The sequence below is a fragment of the Corythoichthys intestinalis genome, chromosome 9 (assembly GCF_030265065.1).
Source record: "Corythoichthys intestinalis isolate RoL2023-P3 chromosome 9, ASM3026506v1, whole genome shotgun sequence".
Classification (NCBI taxonomy): domain Eukaryota; kingdom Metazoa; phylum Chordata; class Actinopteri; order Syngnathiformes; family Syngnathidae; genus Corythoichthys; species Corythoichthys intestinalis.
The window spans coordinates 55,906,768-55,929,832 of NC_080403.1; the positions used below are offsets into that span (position 1 = coordinate 55,906,768).

The 23,065-nt window shown below is 40.5% G+C and overlaps 1 protein-coding gene across 6 annotated transcripts in view; it reads left to right on the plus strand.

Annotated features, from left to right (window-relative positions):
* LOC130921864 (plasma membrane calcium-transporting ATPase 1-like) overlaps positions 1–23,065 on the plus strand; it is a 178,157-nt gene that overhangs the window by 75,981 nt on the left and 79,111 nt on the right. For all 6 annotated transcript variants that reach the window (XM_057846205.1, XM_057846200.1, XM_057846203.1 and 3 more), the window contains exons 3-5: positions 20,618–20,815; positions 20,888–21,145; positions 21,208–21,333. In XM_057846205.1, coding sequence (XP_057702188.1) covers positions 20,618–20,815; positions 20,888–21,145; positions 21,208–21,333 — 582 coding nt within the window. The remainder of the gene's footprint in view (positions 1–20,617; positions 20,816–20,887; positions 21,146–21,207; positions 21,334–23,065) is intronic.

The window sequence follows — 23,065 nt, forward strand, 5'->3', positions numbered from 1 at the left end:
AAATGTCCCCAAATCAATAGGAAATGACCTGATGTCAACAGTGCATGTCCCCCAAATCAACAGGAAGTGACCTGATACCAACTGGACGTGTCCCTGAAAATGTCCTCAAAACAACAGAAAGTGACCTGACATCAACAGGACGTGTCCCCGAAATGTCCCCAAATCAACAGGAAGTCACCTGATACATACAGGAAGTTTCCCTGAAATGTCCACAAATCAACAGGAAATGACCTGATAGCAACAGGACGTGTCCCTGAAATGTCCCCAAATCAACAAGAAGTGACCTGATAGCAACAGGACGTGTGCCTGAAATGTCTCCAAATCAACAGGAAGCGACCCGATATGAACAGGAAGTCACCCTGAAATGCCCCCAAATCAACAGGAAGTGACCTGATAGCAACAGGACGTGTCCCCGAAATGTCCGCAAATCAACAAGAACGGACCTGACATCAACTGGACGTGTCCCTGAAATGTCCCCAAAACAACAAGAGGTCATCTGATATCTACAAGACGTGTCCCCAAAATGTCCCCAAGTCAACAGGAAGTGACCTGATATCAACAGGGTGTGTCCCTGAAATGTCCCCAAATCAACAGGAAGTGACCTGATATCAACAGAACAAGTGATCTGATACCTCCAGGAAGTGTCCCAGAAATGTCCCCAAATCAACAGGAAGCATCCCTGAAATGTCCCCAAATCAATAGGAGGCGTCCTTGAAATGTCCCAAAATCAACAGGAGGTGACCATCTGATATCAACAGGACGTGTCCCCGAAATGTCCCCCAAATCAACAGGAGTTGACCACTTGATATCAACAGGACGCTTCCCTAAAATGTCCCCAAATCAACAGGAAGTGACCTGATATCAACAAGACGTGTCCTTGACATGTCTCCAAATCAACAGGAAGTGACATGATACCTCCATGAAGTGTCCCAGAAATGTCCCCAAATCAACAGGGAGCGTCCCAGAAATGTCCCCAAATCAACAGGAAGAGTCCTTGAAAAGACCCAAAATCAACAGGAGGTGACCACCTGATATCAACAGGAAGAGTCCTTGAAAAGACCCAAAATCAACAGGAGTTGACCACTTGATATCAACAGGAGGCTTCCCTGAAATGTCCCCAAATCAACAGGAAGTGTCCCCAAAATGTCACCTAATCAACAGTGAGAAATCCTTGAAACCTAGCCACACTCCATTTAGAAAATAGCCAATTCCAACGCATGTAATTAAATGCACCAGTTGAAATATAAATGGACATCCGTCACCGTCAATGGCAGCCAATGCGTTCATTCATAAAAACATGGAAGCCGAATGAACATTAGGGAGGTCAGTGATGTGTTTCCTTCATTTTAGTGTTCTAAGTGGTGCTTTGTCAAAGTTGCTTTTTGCTTGAAGTAAAAACAGCTCACTTTTCAAGGAACTCTGGTATGGCTATCCCTGTCAATGGCAGCCTATAAGTGAAAACTAGGGCCTTATACTCAGAACACGACGATATGTTTATTTCATTGGGTTCGATTACGAGTGTTTTGAGTTAGGGGAGAAATTCAACGGGTATCCCGAGACGAACGCGATCTCCTAAAATGGCCGCCGGGTGCGGCCCTTCCTCTCTCCGTCGCCTTCATCATCGTCAACTATGATCCCTACGCGCGCGGGTCCATTCCCACAATTGAAATTAGTTCCAGGCGGCTCGCCTCGAGTCTCCGTAGATCATCCCGACGTTCCATTTAGCAAATCAGCTGGAGCCGCCCGCCGTCCTTGGCGCGACACGTGACAACAAGCTCTTCATCAGCGGGAATGTTTTTTTTTTTTCATGAGTAGCTTCGTCATTATGGCGACCCGATGGCCCGATTTTGAGAAAGTGTGTCACACAGAAACCAATTGAAGATAGAATATCTAATGTCTATAATACTCCTTTATTTTTGTCAATGGCGTTTTTTTCCCCTGCCAAAACTGCTTGACCCGTCACCGTTCATACGCCAAACAGAATTCTCATGTGACGCGGGCTTTTTTGTTTTGTTTTGGTTTGACACCCCAAAAATGACCGTTCACCCAAAAATGCGTGTTTTTTTTTTTTTTTAAGTGAAGTTTTTGTCCAAATCATTGGCCAAAATTTGCCAAAAATATACCCGTTTGTTTCTAATGGGCAAAATTTCCCATTAATTTCCAATGGCCTTATTCGCCATTAATTTCAATAGCACAACATTTTCCAATTACTCCTATTGATTTCCAACCAAATATGAACTGTAAGTGAATATGCATAATCTTTGACCCTGAAATGCCCCAAAATCAACAGGAAGTGACTCCAAAATCTGCTCATATCAACAGCAAGTGACCCAATATAAACAGGAAGTGAACCCAAAATTCCCCAAATCAACAGGAAGTGACCCCGGAATGCCCCAAATCAAGAAGTGACCGACTATGTACAGGAAGTGACCCTAAAATGCCCTAAAATCATCAGGAAGTGACCCCGAAATGCCCCAAAATCAACAGGAAGTGACTCCAAAATCTGCTCATATCAACAGCAAGTGACCCAATATAAAGAAGTGAACCCGAAATTCCCCAAATCAGCAGGAAGTGACCCCGAAATGCCCTAAAATCCACAGGAAGTGACCCTAAAATGCCCTAAAATCATCAGGAAGTGCCCCCGTAATGCCCCAAAAAGTAGCAGGAAGTGACTCCAAAATCTGCTCATATCAACAGCAAGTGACCCAATATAAAGAAGTGAACCCGAAATTCCCCAAATCAGCAGGAAGTGACCCCGAAATGCCCTAAAAGCCACAGGAAGTGACCCTAAAATGTCCCAAATCAACAGGAAGTGGCCTGATATGAACAGGAAGTGACCCTAAAATGCCACAAATCAACAGGAAGGGACCCCGAAATGCCATAAAATGCACAGGAAATGACCCTAAAATGTCCCAAATCAACAAGAAGTGATGCCAAAATGCACCAAAATCAATAGGAAGTGACCCGATATGAACAGGAAGTGACCCTAAAATGCCCAAAAGCAACAGGAAGTGACCCTGAAATATCCTAAAATCCATAGGAAGTGATCCTAAAATGTCCTAAATCAACAAGAAGTGACTCCAAAATGCACCAAAATCAATAGGAAGTGACCATATCAACAGGAAGTGACCCCAAAATGCACCAAAATCAACAGGAAGTGGCCTGATATGAACAGGAAGTGACCCTAAAAATGCCCCAAATCAACAGGAAGGGGCCCCAAAATGCCATAAAATGCACAGGAAATGACCCTAAAATGTCCCAGATCAACAAGAAGTGATGCCAAAATGCACCAAAATCAATAGGAAGTGACCCGATATGAACAGGAAGTGACGCTGAAATGCCCTAAATCAACAGAAAGTGACCCTAAAATGCCCCAAAACAACAGGAAATGACCCGAAATGCCCCAAAATCAACAGGAAGTGACCCTGAAATGCCCCAAATCAACAGGAAGTGACACACTATGAACAGGAAGTGAGCCTTAAATGCCCCAAATCAACAGGAAGTGACCCTAAAATGCCCCAAATTAACAGGAAGTGACCCAGTATGAACAAAAAGAAACCCTAAAATATCCCAAATTAACAGGAAGTGACCCCAAAATGCACCAAATCAACAGGAAGTGACCTCATATGAACAGAAAGTGACCCTAAAATGCCCCCCAAACAACAGGAAATGACGCCAAAATGCCCCCAAATCAACAGGAAGTGACCCTGAAATGCCCCAAAATCAACAGGAAGTGACATACTATGAACAGGAAGTGAGCCTTAAATGCCCCAAATCAACAGGAAGTGACCTAGAAATCCCCTAAAATCAACAGGAAGTGACCCCGAAATGGCCCCAAATCAATAGGAAGTGACCCAATAGCTACAGGAAGTCCGAGATCCCTTAAAGTCCTCCCCGTATCAACAGGATCTTACCCAATTAGAACAGGAAGTGACCTTGAAATGCTCCAAAATCAACAGGAAGTGACCCAATATATACAGGAAGTGAACCCAAAATACCCCCAGATTAACAGGAATTAATCCTAGAAAACCCCCATGTCAACAGGAAGTGACCCGGAAATGCCTCAAAATCAACAGGAAGTGACCCAATACGTACAGGAAGAAGATGGACAGTAAAAATATATCATTGTTTCTATATTAGTTGAGTTGACTTTTTTTGAAGCACGATTTTGTCAAATGATCAACAATTATAATTCTTGGTTATTTTCTCGGCCTTTCCACGTCGACTATAATCACGTTCTTTTCCACACGCGTCTCCAAATCGTCGCCTTCGCACCTCCGCACTTCACACGCTTAAATTTAACGGCGCACGTGAACGCTGTCATCCGACACGTTTCATCTTTTTTTTTTTTTCTTTTTGGTCTACCTTGCGTCTGAAGCCTCCCCGGTGGTCGCTCGCTGCCTGCCTGCTTGCGTGATGTTCCTTTCATCACTGACTGAAGAAGAAAAAAGGGGAAAAAATGTCCTTTTTCCTTGTGGAGATGTGACATGACGTCAACTAAAAATAAAAAGCCTATTTTAGGAGTTTTTGTCTCCAAAATATAACAAGACGCTGCATGTGAAAAAGTCGTTTTATTTCCAAGAACGGACACGCGAATAATTAAAATTCACCTTATTTTTAAAACCCTTTTTGCATTTAACAACTACAACATATGATTTAAATTTCGTTTAAATATTAGAAATGATTAATTAAAAATTGTAAATTTAAAAAAATCGAAATATTTAGATTTTTTTAATTTACAATTTTTAATTAATTTTTAATATTTTTAATAATATTAATATATATATATATATTTTTTTTAAATCATAAAATATACTAAGAAATAATATAGACAATTAATTAAAAACTAAAAAAAAGTTTTGATAAATTACATCAATGAATGAGCCTGTATATGATTAAATTTCTATTTAAAAAATATTATTAATTTTGATTGATTTTATATAAATTTCAATATATATGAAATTTAAATTAATAAATTGAAATTATATTTTATTTTTAACTCATTTTCATTTCATTTATTTTAATTTACCATACCAGACCATGTCTTTTCATATATATTTTTTAAAATATTTGAATTACATTCGAATTAATTTGAATTTTTCCTACCAAATTTTTTTTTCTATGTAATGATTTTTTGTTCATATTTTCTCTTAATTCCTCCAGTGTTTTAATTAATTATTAATTGATTAATAATGAATAATAATAATAATAATAATGATTAAATGCCAAATAAATTAAATTTAAATAATAATGATTATATATAATTTAAGTTTCCCAATTTAAGATTGAAAAATTGTAAATAAAAAAATCAAAAAAATATTTTTTTGAATCATAAAATATACTTAAAAAATAATATAGAAAACTAATTAAAAACTACAAAAAAGTTTGAATAAATGAATGAATAAGCCTGTGTATTATTACATTTCTCTATTATTTTTGAAAAATATTGTTTGTTAATTTTTTATTGACTTTAAAATATATTCGAATTCAATTGATTTTACTAAATTTAAATTATATTTCATTTTGACTCATTTTTAAGTTATTTTTTATTTACCATACCAGACCATGCCTTTTCCTATTTTTTCTTTTGTATTAGAATTTTTTTTTGTCTCTATTTAGCATTTTTGTTCATATTTTCTCTTTATTCCTCCAGTGCTTTAATTAATTAATTAATAATAATAATTAATAATAATAATAATATATTATACATATATAATTCAAATTTCATTTAAATATTAAAAATGCAACTTAAAATTGTAAATAAAAAATCTAAATACAAATTAAGAAAAATCATAAAATCTACAAAAAAATAATATTGAAAATTCATTAAAAACTAAAAAAAAAGTTTTAATAAATTCAATCAATAAATAAGCCTGTTTATTATTAAATTTCTATTTAAAAAAATATCGTTTATTTATTCTTATTGACTTAAAATATATGCGAATTCAATTTAAATTAATAGATTGAAATTATATTTCATTTTTAACTCATTTTCAAAAGTTAGGGTCTGGTATGGTGAACTAAAATATGTCTTTTCATATTTTTGTAAATATTAGAATACATTTTTTTCCCAACAATTTTTTTGTCTATATTTCACATTCTTTGTTCATATTTTCTCTTTATTCCTCCAGTGCTTTAATTAATTATCAATGAATTAATATAATAATAATAATATATACAATAATAATTAAATAATAAATACATGAAACTTAATTTAAATAATAATAAATAAAAATTATTTTTATATTTTATATATATATAATTTATTTTTTATTTAAATGTTAGAAATGCAATTAAAAAAATCAAAATGAATTAAAATATATACACTTCACTGAAAAATTAAAACATTACATAAATTAAATCAATGAATAAAGCTGCTTATTATTAAATTTCTCGATTATTTTTGAAAAATAGTTCACATTTTATTGCCTTTAAAACATATTCTAATTCAATTTAAATAAATAGATTGAGATTATATTTCCTTTTTAACTCATTTTCAAAAGTTATTTTAATTTACCATTCCAGACCATATGTTTTCTCATATTTTTTAAAATATTAGAATTAATTTATTTTCCCCACCAATTTTTTTTGGGTCTATAATTAGCTTTTTTTTTTTCATTCATAATATTTTCTCTTTATTCCTCCAGTGCTTTAATTAAGGAATTGTTAAACGCAAATTCAGGCACGGAGGGGTTAATTTAAAAGGAAGCCCGCAGGAGGAAGACGAAGGTGGTGGGTGTCAGGTTGCCGTGGCAACAGCGGGCACGTGGACACGTATCACACATTGCTCACATCTGCTTTCTTTTCACTGACGAATTACAAACGCCCACTGGAAAAAGTCACACTCGCTTTTGCTGCGTTTATTGCTCTCCCGAAAAACCACAAACTGCATTGAAACTCCTTGAACTCCCGGTCAAAAATGAATTGGACGTCGAGCGCCGTCAATGGCACTGAAACCAGAGCATCGTCTGTGGGCATTTACAGGTGACTGCCTGTTGATTTGGAGTCACTTCCTATACATTTGGGGACATTCTTCCTTTTCAGTAACCCAGAATCAACAGGAAGTGACATGTAAATGCCCAAAAATCAACAGGAAGTAACCAAAAATCTACAGGTCTACTTCCTGTCGATTTGGAGTCAATTTGCATTCATTTGAGAACATTCCTGAGTCACTTCCTTTACAGTCACCCAAAATCAACAGGAAGTGACCCGTAAATTCTCCCAAAAGGAAAAAGGAAGTGATCGAAAATCAACAGGAAATGACATTAAATGTCCCAAAACCTTTTCAGTGACCAAAAATAGATAGGAAGTAACCTGTAGGTATCCCAAAATTAACAGGAAGTGACCTGTAAATGCCCCAAAATCAACAAAAAGTAACCCAAAATAAACAGGAAATTACGTGAAATGCTTCAAAACCTCTTCAGTAACCAAAAATCAACAGGAAGGGACCTTTAAATGCCCCAAAATCAAGAAGTAACCTGTGAATGCCCCGAAATTGACAGGAAGCGACCAAAAATCATCAGGAAATGATGTGAAATGCCCCATTACCTTTTCCAGTAACCCAAAATCAACAGGAAGTGACCTATAAATGCCCCAGAATCAACAGGAAGTGACCAAAAATCAACAGGAAATGAGGTGAAATCCCCCAAAACCTTTTCAGGAACCAAAAATCAACAGGAAGTGACCTGTAAATGCCCCAAAGCGAACCAAAAGTAACTCAAAAATAAACAGGAAAATACATGAAATGCTTTAAAACCTCTTCAGTAACCAAAACCCAAAATTAACCGGAAGTGACCAAAATCATCAGGAAATGATGTGAAATGCCCCAAAACCCTTCAGTAACCGAAATTCAACAGGACGTAACCTGTAGATATCCCCAAATCAACAGGAAGTTACTTGTAAATGTCCCAAATCAACAGGAAGTGACCTGTAAATGCCCCGAAATTGACAAAAAGTGACTAAAAATCAACAGGGAATGACATGAAAAGACCTAAAACTTTTTCAGTAACCCCAAATCAACAGTACGTCACATGTAAATACCCCAAAATTAACAGGAAGTGACGAAAAATCCATCAGAAATGACGCAAAATGCTCCAAAACATTTTCAATAACCCAAAATCAACAGGAAGTGACCTGTAAATGCCCCAAAATTAACAGGAATTGACCTGTGAATGCACTTAAATTAGGCTACAAGTGACCCGTAAATGCCCCAAAATTCAACAGGAAATGACCAAAAGTCAACAGGAAATGACATGAAATGCCCTTAAAATCTTTCATTAACCCAAAATCAATAGGAAATGACCTGTAAATGTCCCAAAATTAACAGGAAGTGACCAAACATCAACAGGAAATGAGGTGAAATCCCCCAAAACCTTTTCAGGAACCAAAAATCAACAGGAAGTGACCTTTAAATGCCCCAAAATGAAGAAGTAACCTGTGAATGCCCCAAAATTGACAGGAAGTGACCAAAAATCATCAGGTAAAGATGTGAAATGCCCCATTATCTTTTTCCAGTAAGCCAAAATCAACAGGAAGTGACCTATAAATGCCCCAGAATCAACAGGAAGTGACCAAAAATCAACAGAAAATCACATGAAATGCCCTTAAACTTTTTCAGTCACCCAAAATCAACAGGAAATGACCTTTAAATGCCCCAAAATTTACCGGAAGTGACCAAAATCATCAGGAAATGACGTGAAATGCCCCAAAACCCTTCAGTAACCGAAATTCAACAGGAAGTAACCTGTAGATATCCCAAAATCAACAGGAAGTTACCTGTAAATGTCCCAAATCAACAGGAAGTGACCTGTAAATGCCCTGAAATTGACAAAAAGTGACTAAAAATCTACAGGGAATGACATGAAAAGACCTAAAACTTTTTCAGTAACCCCAAATCAACAGTACGTCACATGTAAATACCCCAAAATCAACAGGAAACGACCTTTAAATGCCCCAAAATTAACAGGAAGTGACCAAAATCATCAGGAAATGACGTGAAATGCCCCAAAAGCCCTTCAGTAACCGAAATTCAACAGGAAGTAACCTGTAGAGATCCCAAAATCAACAGGAAGTGACCTGTAAATGCCCCAAAATTAACAAAAAGTGACCCAAAATCAACAGGAAAAGAGGTGAAATGTCCCAAAACCTTTTCAGTAACCCTAGATAAACAGGAAGTGACTTGTAAATGCCCCTACACTAACAGGAAGTGACCTAAAATCAACAGGAAGTGACAGGTAAATGCCCTTAAATGATCTCGTTGAGTTGGAACTGACAGCTCTAGACATCCAATCCACTATTAAAATGTGCGTAAAATGTTATTTAACAAAAAATAAACATTCATAAATTACAGTGGTATGAAAAAGTATCTGAAACTTTTGGAATTTCTCACATTTCTACATAAAATCACCATCAAATGTGATCTGGTCAAAATCACACAGATGACAAAACAGTGTCTGCTTTTCCTAAAACCACCCGAACATTTATAGCTTTTCATACTTTTAATGAGGATAGTATGCAAACAATGACAGAAAGGGGAAAATATGTAAGTGAGCCATCACATTTAATATTTTGTGGCAGCAATAACTTCAACCAGACGCTTAGTTCCTGTAACTTCAGATCAGTCTGGCACATTGATCAGGACTAATCTTGGCCCATTCTTCTCTACAAAACTGCTGGAGTTCAGTCAGATTCCTGGGATGTCTGGCATGAATGGATGTCTATAGGTCATGCCACAGCATCTCAATGGGGTTCAAGTCTGGACTTTGACTTGGCCACTCCACAACATGTATTTTGTTCTTCCGAAACCATTCTGAAGTTGGATCATTGTCTTGTTGCAGCATCCATCCTCTTCTTAGCTTCAACTGTCTGACAGACGTCCTCAGGTTTTCCTGCAAAAGATCCTGAAAACTTTTGAATCCATTCTTCCATTATTGACTGCAAGTTGTCCAGGCCCTGAGGCAGCAAAACAGCCCCAAATCATAATGCTCCCCTCCACCATGCTTCACGTTGGGGATGAGATGTTGATGTTGGTGAGCCGTTCCATTTTTCCTCAACACATAAAGTTGTGCGGTACTCCCAAACAATTCAACTTTGATTTCATCAGTCCACAAAATATTTTGCCAAAACTGTCCAAGTGCCTTTTTGCGAACATTAAACGAGCAACCATGTTTTTTTTAGACAGCGGTGGAGTCCTCCCATGAACACCATTCTTGGCCATAGTTTTACATATAGTTGATGTGTGCACAGAGATATTGGACTGTGCCAGTGATTTCTGTAAGTCTTTAGCAAACACTCTTGGGTTATTTTTTACCTCTCTGAGTATTCTGCGCTGAACTCTTGGCATCATCTTTGGTGGACGGCCACTCTTTAGGAGAGAAGCAACAGTGGCAAACTCGTCCCATTTGTAGACAACTTCTCTGACTGTCGATTGATGGCCATCCAAACTTTTAGAGATGGTTTTGTATCCTTTCCCAGCTTTATACAAATCTACAATCCTTGATCACGGGTCTGCAGACAGCTCTTTTGACGGAGCCATGATGCACAAGGCTTCTCTTCAAGACAATTCTTACCAGGTGTGTGCTTTATAGTGGGCAGGGCAGCTTTAAACCACTCATCAGTCATTGGACACACACCCGACTTAAATTGTTTGGTAAAAATTGGTTCCAATTGCTCTTTAAGTCTCCTTAGACAAATGGTTAACTGACTTATTTTTCCCCGTTCTGTCATTGTTTGCATGCTATTCTCATTAAAATATGAAAATCTATGAATGTTCAGGTTGTTTTAGTTAAAGCGGTTTTTTCATCTGTGTGATTTTGACAAAGATCACATTTGATGGTGATTTTATGCAGAACTGCGAGAAATTCTAAAAGGTTCAGATAATTATCATACCACTGTAATTATTATTATTATTTTTTTTTTAATAAAATAATAATCATACAAATAAAAACAGAAAAGCAGATGTCAATATGAATACACTGTATAAATCGTCCATATTGGAACGACGCCGTCCCTTTTTTTTCTCAAACCGTCGCGTTTTATTGCAGATGAAAAGCATTTTTTGTGCCTCCGCCGCTCGCCGGCTGGCTGGCGTCATCTCAACGCTTTCATCTTTGGGAGGTCCGCGGGGACGCCGGCTAAGCCACACAAGCCGCGCTCGCTCAAAAACAAATCAAATCAAAGCGGCGGCAAGCTCCTACGTCGTAGCCTTTAACTCTCCCATCATCCTTCTGCTGTAAGTATATCACTAGATGACGTCCAATCCATTTGAAGCGGGAGGGTGGCAGCGAATGAACAAACAATCATTCGCATAGTGCTGTTGGCAAAAAACACACCAAACCCTCCGAAAATAAGCGCGAGTCAAAGCGAGCATGCCAAAACCAAAACAACAATTGCACACATGAGAATCAACAATGACCCATGCCATCAGTAGTGTTGGCTGTTTGATGGGCGCTTTGCTTGTAATGCAAACGCTACCACAAAGGTTCAATACAGTTTTTACTAAAAAGAAAATAAATAAAATTTAAATTAAACTGATCAAAAAAAAAAAAAAAAAAATTCCCATTCATTTCGATAGCAGAAAAACTTCCTGAAATGCCCCAACATCAACGGGAAGTGACCCAATATTGGCAGGAAGTGACACTGGAATACCTCAAAATCAACAGGATGTGACCCCCGAAGTGCCCAAAAATCAACAGGAAGTGACTCTGGAATTCCCCAAAATTAACAGGAAGTGGCCCAATATGAGAAGGGAGTGACCCTGAAACCCCTCAAATAAATGGGAACTGACCCTAAAGTGCCCCGAAATCAACAGAAAGTGACCGTTATATACAGGAAGTGACCCTGACATGCCCCGAAATCACGAGGAAGTGGCCCAACATGTACAGGAAGTGAACCTGAAATGCCCTAAAATCAGCAGAAAGTGACCGTTATATACAGGAAGTGACCCTGGAATGCCCCAAAATCAACAGAAAGTGACCGTTATATATAGGAAGTGACCCTGACATGCCCCAAAATCAACAGGAAGTGGCCCAACATGTACAGGAACTGAACCTGAAATGCCCAAATCAACAGAAAGTGACCCGAAGTTCCCCCATATCTACAGGATGCGACCAAATATGAACAGGAAGTGACCCTGGAATGCCGCTAAATCAAAGTTAGTGACACCTGAAATTCCCCCAAGCTAACAGGAAGTGACCCAATATCAACAGGAAGTGACCCCGGAATGCCTTAAAATCAATAGGAAGTGACCCTAGAATGTCTCAAAATTAACACGAGGTGATCCACTATGAACAGGAAGTGACCCTAAAATTCCCCAAATCAACCGGAAGTGACCCCACAATGCCCTTAAATTGACAGGAAGTGACCCTAAAATGCCAAAAATCAATAGGCAGTGACCCTAAAATGTCCCAAATCAATAGGAAGTGACCCCAAAATAACCCAAAATCAATAGGAAGTGACCCCAAAATGCCCCAAAATCAATAGGAAGTGACACGATATGAACAGGATGTGACCCTAAAATCCCCCTAATCAACCAGAAGTGACCCCAAAATGCCCTAAAATCAACAGGAAGTGACCCAAAAATCTACAGGAAGTGACCCTGAAATGCCCCAAATCAATAGGAAGTGACCCACTATGAACAGGAAGTGACCCTGAAATGCCCCAACTCAACAGGAACTGACTCACTATGAAAAGGAAGTCACCCTAAAATGCCCCAACTCAACAGGAAGTGACCCTGAAATGCCCTAAAATCAACCAAAAATGACCCCAAAATACCCCAAAATCAACAGGAAGTGACCCTGAAATTCCCCAGATCAACAGTAAAGTGACCCACTAGGAACAGAAAGTGACACTTAAGTCGCCCAAGTCAAAAGGAAGTGGCCCTAACATGCCCCAAATCAACAGGAAGTGACACAATATGAACAGGAAGTGACCATAAAATGCCCAAAATCAATAGGAGGTGACCCTAAAAATGCCCCAAATCAACATGAAGTGACCCTGAAATGCCCAAAATCAACATTAAGTGACCCACTACGAACAGAAAGTGACCCTTAAGTAGCCCAAATCAAAAGGAAGTGGCCCTAAAATGCCCCAAATCAACAGGAATTGACCAATTATCAACAGAAAGTAACCCTAAAGTACCCCAAATCAAAAGTAAGTGACCCTGAAATGCCCCAAAATCAATAGGAAGTGACACGATACGAACAGGCAGTGACCCTAAAATACGCCAAAATCAACAGTCAATGACTCCAAAATGCTCCAAAATCAACAGGAAGTGACCATGAAATGCCCCAGATCAACAGTAAGTGACCCACTATGAACAGAAAGTGACACTTAAGTTGACCAGATCAAAAGGAAGTGGCCCTAACATGCCCCAAATCAACAGGAAGTGACTCGATATGAACATGAAGTGACCCTAAAATGCCCAAAATCAACAGGAGGTGACCCCAAAATGCCCCAAATCAACAGGAAGTGACCCACTATGAACAGGAAGTGACCCTGGAATGCCCAAAATCAACAGTAAGTGACCCACTATGAACAGAAAGTGAGCCTTAAGTAGCTCAAATCAAAAGGAAGTGGCCCTAAAATGCCCCACACTCAACAGGAAGTGACCCTAAAATGCCCCAAATCAACAGGAATTGACCAACTATCAACAGAAGGTAACCCTAAAGTACCCCAAATCAAAAGTAAGTGACCCTGAAATGCCCCAAAATCAATAGGAAGTGACACGATACGAACAGGAAGTGACCCAAAAACACGCCAAAATCAACAGTCAGTGACTCCAAAATGCTCCAAAATCAACAGGAAGTGACCATGAAATGCCCCAGATCAACAGTAAGTGACCCACTATGAACAGAAAGTGACACTTAAGTTGACCAGATCAAAAGGAAGTGGCCCTAACATGCCCCAAATCAACAGGAAGTGACACGATATGAACATGAAGTGACCCTAAAATGCCCAAAATCAACAGGAGGTGACCCCAAAATGCCCCAAATCAACAGGAAGTGAGCCACTATGAACAGGAAGTGACCCTGGAATGCCCAAAATCAACAGTAAGTGACCCACTACGAACAGAAAGTGAGCCTTAAGTAGCTCAAATCAAAAGGAAGTGCCCCTAAAATGCCCCACACTCAACAGGAAGTGACCCTAAAATGCCCCAAATCAACAGGAATTGACCAATTATCAACAGAAAGTAACCCTAAAGTACCCCAAATCAAAAGTAAGTGACCCTGAAATGCCCCAAAATCAATAGGAAGTGACACGTTACGAACAGGAAGTGACCCTAAAATACGCCAAAATCAACAGTCAGTGACTCCAAAATGCTCCAAAATCAACAGGAAGTGACCATGAAATGCCCCAGATCAACAGTAAGTGACCCACTATGAACAGGAAGTGGCCCTAACATGCCCCAAATCAATAGGAAGTGACACGATATGAACATGAAGTGACCCCAAAATGCCCAAAATCAACAGGAGGTGACCCCAAAATGCCCCAAATCAACAGGAAGTGACCCACTATGAACAGGAAGTGACCCTGGAATGCCCAAAATCAACAGTAAGTGACCCACTATGAATGGAAAGTGACCCTTAAGTAGCCCAAATCAAAAGGAAGTGGCCCTAAAATACCCCACAATCAACAGGAAATGACCCTAAAATGCCCAAAATCAATAGGAAGTGACCCTGAAATGCCCCAAATCAACAGGAATTGACCAACTATCAACAGAAAGTAACCCTAAAGTACCCCGAATCAAAAGTAAGTGACCCCAAAATGCTCCGAAATCAATAGGAAGTGACACGATACGAACAGGAAGTGACCCTAAAATGCGCCAAAATCAACAGTCAGTGACTCCAAAATGCCCCATAATCAACAGGAAGTGACCTGTTATACAGACCATCATAGCAAATGGAAGTGACCCAATATGCGCATGAAATGCCCAAAAATAGACAGGAAGTGACACGTATGAACAGGAAGTGACCTTAAAATGCCCCAAATTAATAGGAAGTGACCCCTAAATGCCTAAAATCAACAGGAAGTGACCTGATACGTATACCGACCTTCACAGCAAAGCTGCCATTGCAATTTCTCCAGAAATGGCATTTTTAAAAAGTTTTTCAAACATTGTCAATAATTGTAGTACGATCTGCAAAATTTCCAGTCCAGCAGCTCTTTAGGGAACAGGCTGTCTAGGCGAGCAGGGCGGAGTGATATCACATTGTTTTTCATGGGAAAGGTACTCCCCAGCCCTCAAATCAATCACCCTGATGCAGGGCCGGCCCAGGCCATTTGGGCAAAATAATGCAAAGGGGCCCATAATTTTGGCCCACTATTTCGTCACAGTGTACTATGAAACCCACACATGCAATCCAACCCATACATCCATATTTTTTATATTAATCAGATTTTGTTTTTCCTGCACACTTCAAACTTCTCACCCCAAATGATTGTCAGTACTTACAGTAGATGGCGCCAAACCCTTTTTCTAAAAGAGGAAAGAAAGAAGTTAAGGAAGAACTTTTATTTTTTTAAGCTTGTAATCAAGTATCAAAACTCACAAAAGTCAAATAAAGCAAACTAGTAAACAAAATAGAATATAAATTAGGGCTGCAGCTATCGAATATTTTAGTAGTCGATTAATCGATGGAATAGTTAGTTCGAATAATCGAGTAATCGGATAAGGAACATGAAAAATTAAAATACTTGAGCTGAGCCTCAAACGGTATTAATTAAACAAACGGTATAAATTAATTAAAAAAAATTTTTTTTTTTTAAAAAAGGATCTATGTACAGTACAACAAAAGAACAATTGGCTAACTTAAATAGAAAAAGTCTGCTAGCTTAAGTGCTATAAAATGCTAACGTTTTCTTTTTTTTCTTTTTGTTACAATGCTCTCAAATGGTTCAGGTGGTTTGTTTTCCCACAAAAAAAAAAAAAAAAACGCTAAATATACCTATAAACTAAATTATGAATGCGTTAAAAAACACTGGCTCAAACAAAAACTTAGCTTACATTGGTCTTAACAGGGGGCAGTGGGATTCAGCCATGTGGAAAGAGGCAGACCAGATGGCAGTTTATCCAGCCTAATCAATAAAACTAAATGCAAACACTTTCAAAATAAACCATTACAACGCCACTTTAATTAAACTAGGGCTGCAGCTATCCATTATTTAAGTAGTCGATTAATCGATGAACCATTTAGTTCGAATAATCGAGTAATCGGATAAGGAACATAAAAATTTAAATACCTGAGCTGAGCCTCAAACGGTATAAAAGATAAATAAATAAGCATCTATGTACAACATAAGAACAGTTGGCTAACTTACATAGCAAAAGTCCGCTAGCTTAAATGCTAAAAAATGCTAACTTTTTTTTTTTTACAATGCTCTTAACAAATGGTTCAGACACATTCCCACAAAAATGGCTAAATATAACTATAAACTAAATTATGAATGCAATTAAAAAAAAAAAAAAAAAGATCTCAAACATAAACCTAGCTTATGTTGGTCTTAACAGGGAGCAGATGGATTCAGCCATGTGAAATGAGGTAGAATAGAGGGCCGTTTATTCACCCAAATCAATAAAACTAAATGCAAACACTTCCAAAACAAACCATTACAACGCCACTTTAATTAAACGGATACTCGAAGCAGCAACATTTTTAATTCGAATCTTTTCTTTCTAATCGAATACTCGAGTTAAGTGATTAATCGTTGCAGCACTAAATTAAACGAATACTCGAAGCAACAAAATTTAATTCGAATATTTTTTTCTAATCGAATACTCGAGTTAATCGATTACTTGTTGCAGCACTAATATAAATTAAACAATTGCCAGATTGGTGGCCCCCTAGTGGTCAGGGGCCCTAAGCAGCTGCATAGTCTGCGTATAGGCTGGGCTGGCCCTGCCCTAATGCACTGTACTGTTGACATGGCTTTGTTTACATCTAGTTAGTTGAATCTCGTTAGATCTGTTAGCGAGGTGTGTCCCAACATCAAGAACGTCATCACTCGAAATTTACATCTCGAGCCCCCCCCCCCCCTCTGTTGTTTGCACTTGTCGTGACAACAGTACTGGAATCTACAATCGTATGACCGCTCGGTTTCATTCGATCGGCCGAAGCGAAGGCACGCCGACCCCATTCTCGCTCTTCGTCACGCGAGTGGCGGTCTCGCATTATCTGATCATCTGGCCCGAGGGATTGGGCGTTCCTTCGACCGAGACCGACCGACCGACGTCTGACCGCTCGGAGTGGCTCGGCGAGGGGAGGCCGGCCAAGTTGGCGCTAGCCGCGGGCGACAGATTGCATCGATGTGGGAGGCGAACCGCAGGCGTTCCAAAGACCGACACTGACAAAGTCAAATCAATACATGAATAAATGCCTCATTTAGTGCTGCAACGATTAATCGATTAACTCGAGTATTCGATTAGAAAAAAAAATTCAAATTAAATTTTGTTGCTTCGAGTATTCGTTTAATTAAAGTGGTGTTGTAATGGTTTATTTTGAAAGGGTTTACATTTAGTTTATTGATTAGGGTAGATACACTGCCCTCTGCCTCATTTCACATGGCTGAATCCAACTGCTCCCTGTTAAGACCAATGTAAAATAAGTTTTTATTTGGGCTAATGATTTTTAATGCATTCGTAATTTAGTTTACATTTAGCCGTTTTTTTGTGGGAATGAGTCTGAACCATTGACCAGATGACGAACCATTTAATGCATTGCAGAATAAATTTTAGATGTAAAACAAAAGCTTACTTTCAAAAACAAAATTCCCAAGGGATTTTTCAAACTATGCAGAAATGCTCTTTTATTTCACAAGAGCTATAAATGAATTTCAAAATAAACCTGAGTTTAGTCTCAAACGGTATTACAAAAAAATAATATTAAATGAGGAGGAAGTACAACAAAAGAGCAAGTGGCTAACTTGCATAGCAAAAGTCTGCTAGCTTAAATGCTATAAAATGCTAACGTTTTTTTTTTACAATGCTCTTAACAAATCATTCAAACACATATTTCCACAATAAACTGCTAAATATATATACAATTATATATGAGCTAAAAAAAAATCTTACAACCTTGTGTTGTTCTTAACAGGCCGCAGTTTGATTTAGCCATGTGAAATGAGTGATGTCGTATTCACTGTTGCCACTAGAGGGCAGTGTATCAACCCCAAATCAATAAAACTAAATAGAACTAGAAACTATCTGGTGCACACGACAAACTATCTGGTGCACACCAGATAGTATGTGGTGCACATTAGAAACGATCTGGTGCACACTAGATACAATCTGGTGCACACTAGAAGCTATCGGGCGGACACCAGATAGTATGTGGTGTGCACTAGAAACTATCTGGTGTGGACTAGATACAATCTGGTGCACAGCAGATATTATGTGGTGCGCACTAGAAACTATCTGGTCTGCATTCGAAATTATCTGGTGCCCACTAGAAACTATCGGGTGCCTAGTAGAGACTACCTGGTGGACACCAGATAGTATGTGGTGTGCACTAGAAACTATCTGGTGCTCACTAGAAACTATCTGGTCAGCATTCGAAATAATCTGGTGCCCACTAGAAACTATCGGGTACCTTGTAGAAACTATCTGGTGAACACCAGATATTATGTGGTGCGCACTAGAAACTATCTGGTCTGCATTCGAAATTATCTGGTGCCCACTAGAAACTATCGGGTGCCTAGTAGAGACTACCTGGTGGACACCAGATAGTATGTGGTGTGCACAAGAAACTATCTGGTGCTCACTAGAAACTATCTTGTGTGCACTAGAAACTATTGGGTGGACACCAGATAGTATGTGGTGCGCACTAGAAACAATCTGATGAACACTAGAAACTATCTAATGCGCACAAGATGGTTTGTGGTGCACACCGGTACTATCTGCTACTCACTGGAAACTATCTGGTGCGCACTGGAAACGATCTAAACAAAATTTATTATTATTTATTATTATCTGGTGGACACCAGATAGTATGTGGTGTGCACTAGAAACTATCTGGTCCACACCAGAAACTATTTGGTGCACATCAGATAGTATGTGGTGCGCACTAGGAACTATCTGGTGTGCACTAGAAATAATCTGGTGCCCGCTAGAAACTATCTGGTGGACACCGGATAGTATGTGGTGCACACTAGAAATTATCTAATGCGAGATGAGATACAAGATGGTTTGTGGTGCACACCAGAAACTATCTGGTGCGCACCAGATAGTTTGTGGTGCACACCGGTACTATCTGCTACTCACTAGAAACTATCTGGTGCGCACTAGAAACTATCTAAACAACATTTATTATTATTTATTATTATCTAGTGGACACCAGATAGTATGAGGTGTGCACTAGAAACTATCTGGTCCACACCAGAAACTATTTGGTGCACCCCACATAGTATGTGGTGCGCACTAGGAACTAACAGGTGCGCACTAGAAATAATCTGGTGCCCGCTAGAAACTATCAGGTGTGTAGTAGAAACTATCTGGTGCACACCAGATAGTATGTGTTGCGCACTAGAAACAATCTGGTGCACACTAGAAACTATCTAATGCGCACAAGATGGTTTGTGGTGCACACCAGAAACTATCTGGTGCGCACCAGATAGTTTGTGGTGCACATCAGTACTATCTGCAACTCACTAGAAACTATCTGGTGCGCACTAGAAACTATCTAAATAAAATGTATTATTATTTTTTATTATCTGGTGGACACCAGATAGTATGAGGTGTGCACTAGAAACTATCTGGTGCGCACGAGAAACTATTTGGGGCGCACCAGATAGTTTGTGGTGCGCACCAGAAATTATTTGATGCGCACCAGATTGTTTAATTAATTTTATTTCTATCAGTGTCCCTTAAGGAGCTCCGCACAAAACTAAAAAGACAATTTTAGATATTTTTCAAAATTTTCGGTCACTTCATTAATATTGACTAATTCACTGCCATTGACAATAGGGGTGTGACAATATATCGTAAAGGCAATATTAGAGATGTCCCGATCCAATCACGACATAGAAAATTGGGTGGATCGTGCCAATTTTCAGAGGACCGGAATCGGGTGAAAACGATCGGTTTTGGGTTTTTAATGAAAAAAATGTTTGTTTCTCTGCAACATGCTTGCACAGCCTCTAACTTTCCCTCCTGCTGCTTTTCTTGCTCACTAATTAGCTGCTTGTTAAAGCTAACGATGAGTGACAGCTTGGAAAGCGTTGATCCTGCCAGAGAAACTTGGGAGTGCTAACTTGAAAGATATCAAATTTATGAGCACGTTGAGCTTGTAAAAGACTAGCAGTAGTGTGCTGTTAGGCTTTCTCAGGGTGTGAGTGGACTCACTCAAACCAACAGGTTGCTATCCAAATCTTCCATTGGAATGGTGTCTACGTTAGCTTACTTGCTGCCATTTTCGGCGCTATACAGCTAATTCATTTTGAATGGATTGAATGTCTAGCTCTGTCAATAGCACTGAAATCAGAGGATTCACAGCTAGTGTTTTGTGAGTCATACATTTTTGTGTATTGATGAGTTTCATATTTTCTACGGTGCTTAAACATAACACGCAAACCTCAAAGTGTAGGTTTCTGAGGTTAACGAGCAATTCTTGTGACTTCTCGGCAGGTCTTTCGGGCAACCCGGTGGACCTGGAGAAGCGACACGCGGCCTTCGGTCAGAACTTCATCCCGCCTAAGAAACCCAAAACCTTCCTGCAACTGGTGTGGGAAGCGCTGCAAGACGTCACGCTGATCATCCTGGAGATCGCCGCCATCATCTCGCTGGGCTTGTCCTTCTACCACCTGGAAGGCGGAGATAGCGAAGGTCCGAATGAAACCGCTCCGCGTCCGGGAGGGCGGAACCTGACCTGACTTCCCTCGTTCTTTCCCCTCGCAGCGTGCGGCCAAGCGTCGGGCGGCGTGGAGGACGAGGGCGAGGCTCAGGCGGGCTGGATCGAGGGCGCCGCCATCTTGTTCTCCGTCATCATCGTGGTGCTGGTGACGGCTTTCAACGACTGGTCCAAAGAGAAGCAGTTCCGAGGCCTCCAGAGTCGCATCGAGCAGGAGCAGAAGTTCACCGTCATCCGCAAGGGCCAGGTCATCCAGATCCCCGTGGCCGAGATGGTGGTGGGCGACATCGCGCAGATCAAATACGGTACGCCGGAAAGCTTCGCCGACGCCTCGGCACGGTCTCCGTCCGTCTCTCTTCCGCCGCAGGGGATCTGCTGCCCGCCGATGGCATTCTCATCCAAGGCAACGACCTCAAGATCGACGAGAGCTCCCTGACCGGAGAGTCCGATCAGGTCCGAAAGTCCTTGGAGAAAGATCCCATGTTACTCTCGGGTGAGTTGCCCTCACACTAAACATCATATGGTTTATTAAGATTATTTTTGGTTCACTGTATTGTTAATACCTTGAGATACCAAAGCTTCAGTTTACGAAAAATCAATCCATCCATCCATCATCTACTGCTTCATCCGGGGTCTGGTCACGGGGACAGCAGTTTTAGCAGGGAAGCCTAGACTTCCCTCTCCCCAGCCACTTCAACCAGCTCCTCAGGCGGGATCCCAAGGCGTTTCCAGGCCAGCTGAGAGACACAGTCTCTCCAGCATGTCCTTGGTTGTCCCCGGGGCCTCCCGCTGATGGGACATGCCCAGAACACCTATCCAGGAGGTATCTGGACCAGATGCCCCAGCCACCTAAACTGGCTCCTCTCAACACGGAGGAGTAGCGTCTCGACCCCGAGTCCCTCCCGGATGACCGAGCTTCTCACCCTATCTCTAAGGGAGAGCCCAGACACCCTGCGGAGGAAGCTCATTTCTGCCGCTTGTATCTGTGGTCTTGTTCTTTGGGTCACAACTCACAGCTACTAGGTGAGGGTAGGAACGTAGATCGACTGATAAATCGACAGCTTCACCTTTTGGCTCAGCTCCTTCTTCATCACTACGGACCGGTACAGAGTCCGCACGACTGCAGACCCTCCACCGATCCGCCTGTTGATCTCTGCGGTAGAGGGGATCTCCCTGGTAAGGTCTCTTCAGGCGTGCTAGAGAGGAGGGTCCGTCCGGAAGTTGAACCTCAGATACAGGTGGAGCAGTGTGGTTTTCGTCCCGGCCGTGGAACAGTAGACCAGCGCTACACCCTCGGCAGGGTCCTCAAAGCTGCATGGGAGTTCTCGAGGAGAGAGACCAGACACCTTGCAAGGGAAACTCATTTCAGCCGCTCGCATCTTGTTCTTTCGGTCACGACCCACAGCTCGTGACTATAGGTGAGGGAAGGAACGTAAATCAACTGTTAAATTGAGAGCTGGTACAGAGCCTACATTACTGCAGACCCAGCATTAATCCACCTGTCAATCTCCATAGACCAAGAGATACTTAAACTTTTCCACTTGGGACAGGTTCTCATCCCCAACCCGGAGAGGGCACGCCACCTTTTCCGACTGAGGACCACGGTCTCAGAGTTGGAGGTGCTGATCTTCATCCCGACCGCTACACACTCGGCTGTGAAGTGCTCCAATTAGAGTTTGAGATCGCGGCTTGATGAAGCCAACAGCAACACATTATCTGCAAAAAGCAGAGATGCAATGCTGAGGCCACCAAACCGGACCCCCTCAACGCTTCGGCTCCGCCTAGAAATTCTGTCCATAAAAGTGCTGAACAGAATCGGTGACAAACGGCAACCTTGGCGTTCCTTTACTGGGAACGAATCTGACTTACTGCCGCAATGCGGACCAAACTCTGACACCAGTCGTACAGGGACCGAACAGCCCTTACCAGGGGGCTCGGTACCCTGTACTCCTAGTGTAGGCATTCTCGAAATCCACAGAACACATGTGTACATGTTAGGCAAACTCCCATGAACCATCAACGACCCTACTGAGGGTGTCGAGCTGGTCCACTGTTCCACGGCCGGGTGGAAAACCACACAGCTCCTCCTATATCAGAGATTCGACTTCCTGACAGACCCGTCTCTCCAGCACCCTGAATAGATTTTACCAGGGAGGCTGAGTATTGTAGTTGGAACACACCCTCCGGTCCCCCTTTTTATCACACCAGTTTGCCAATCCAAAGGC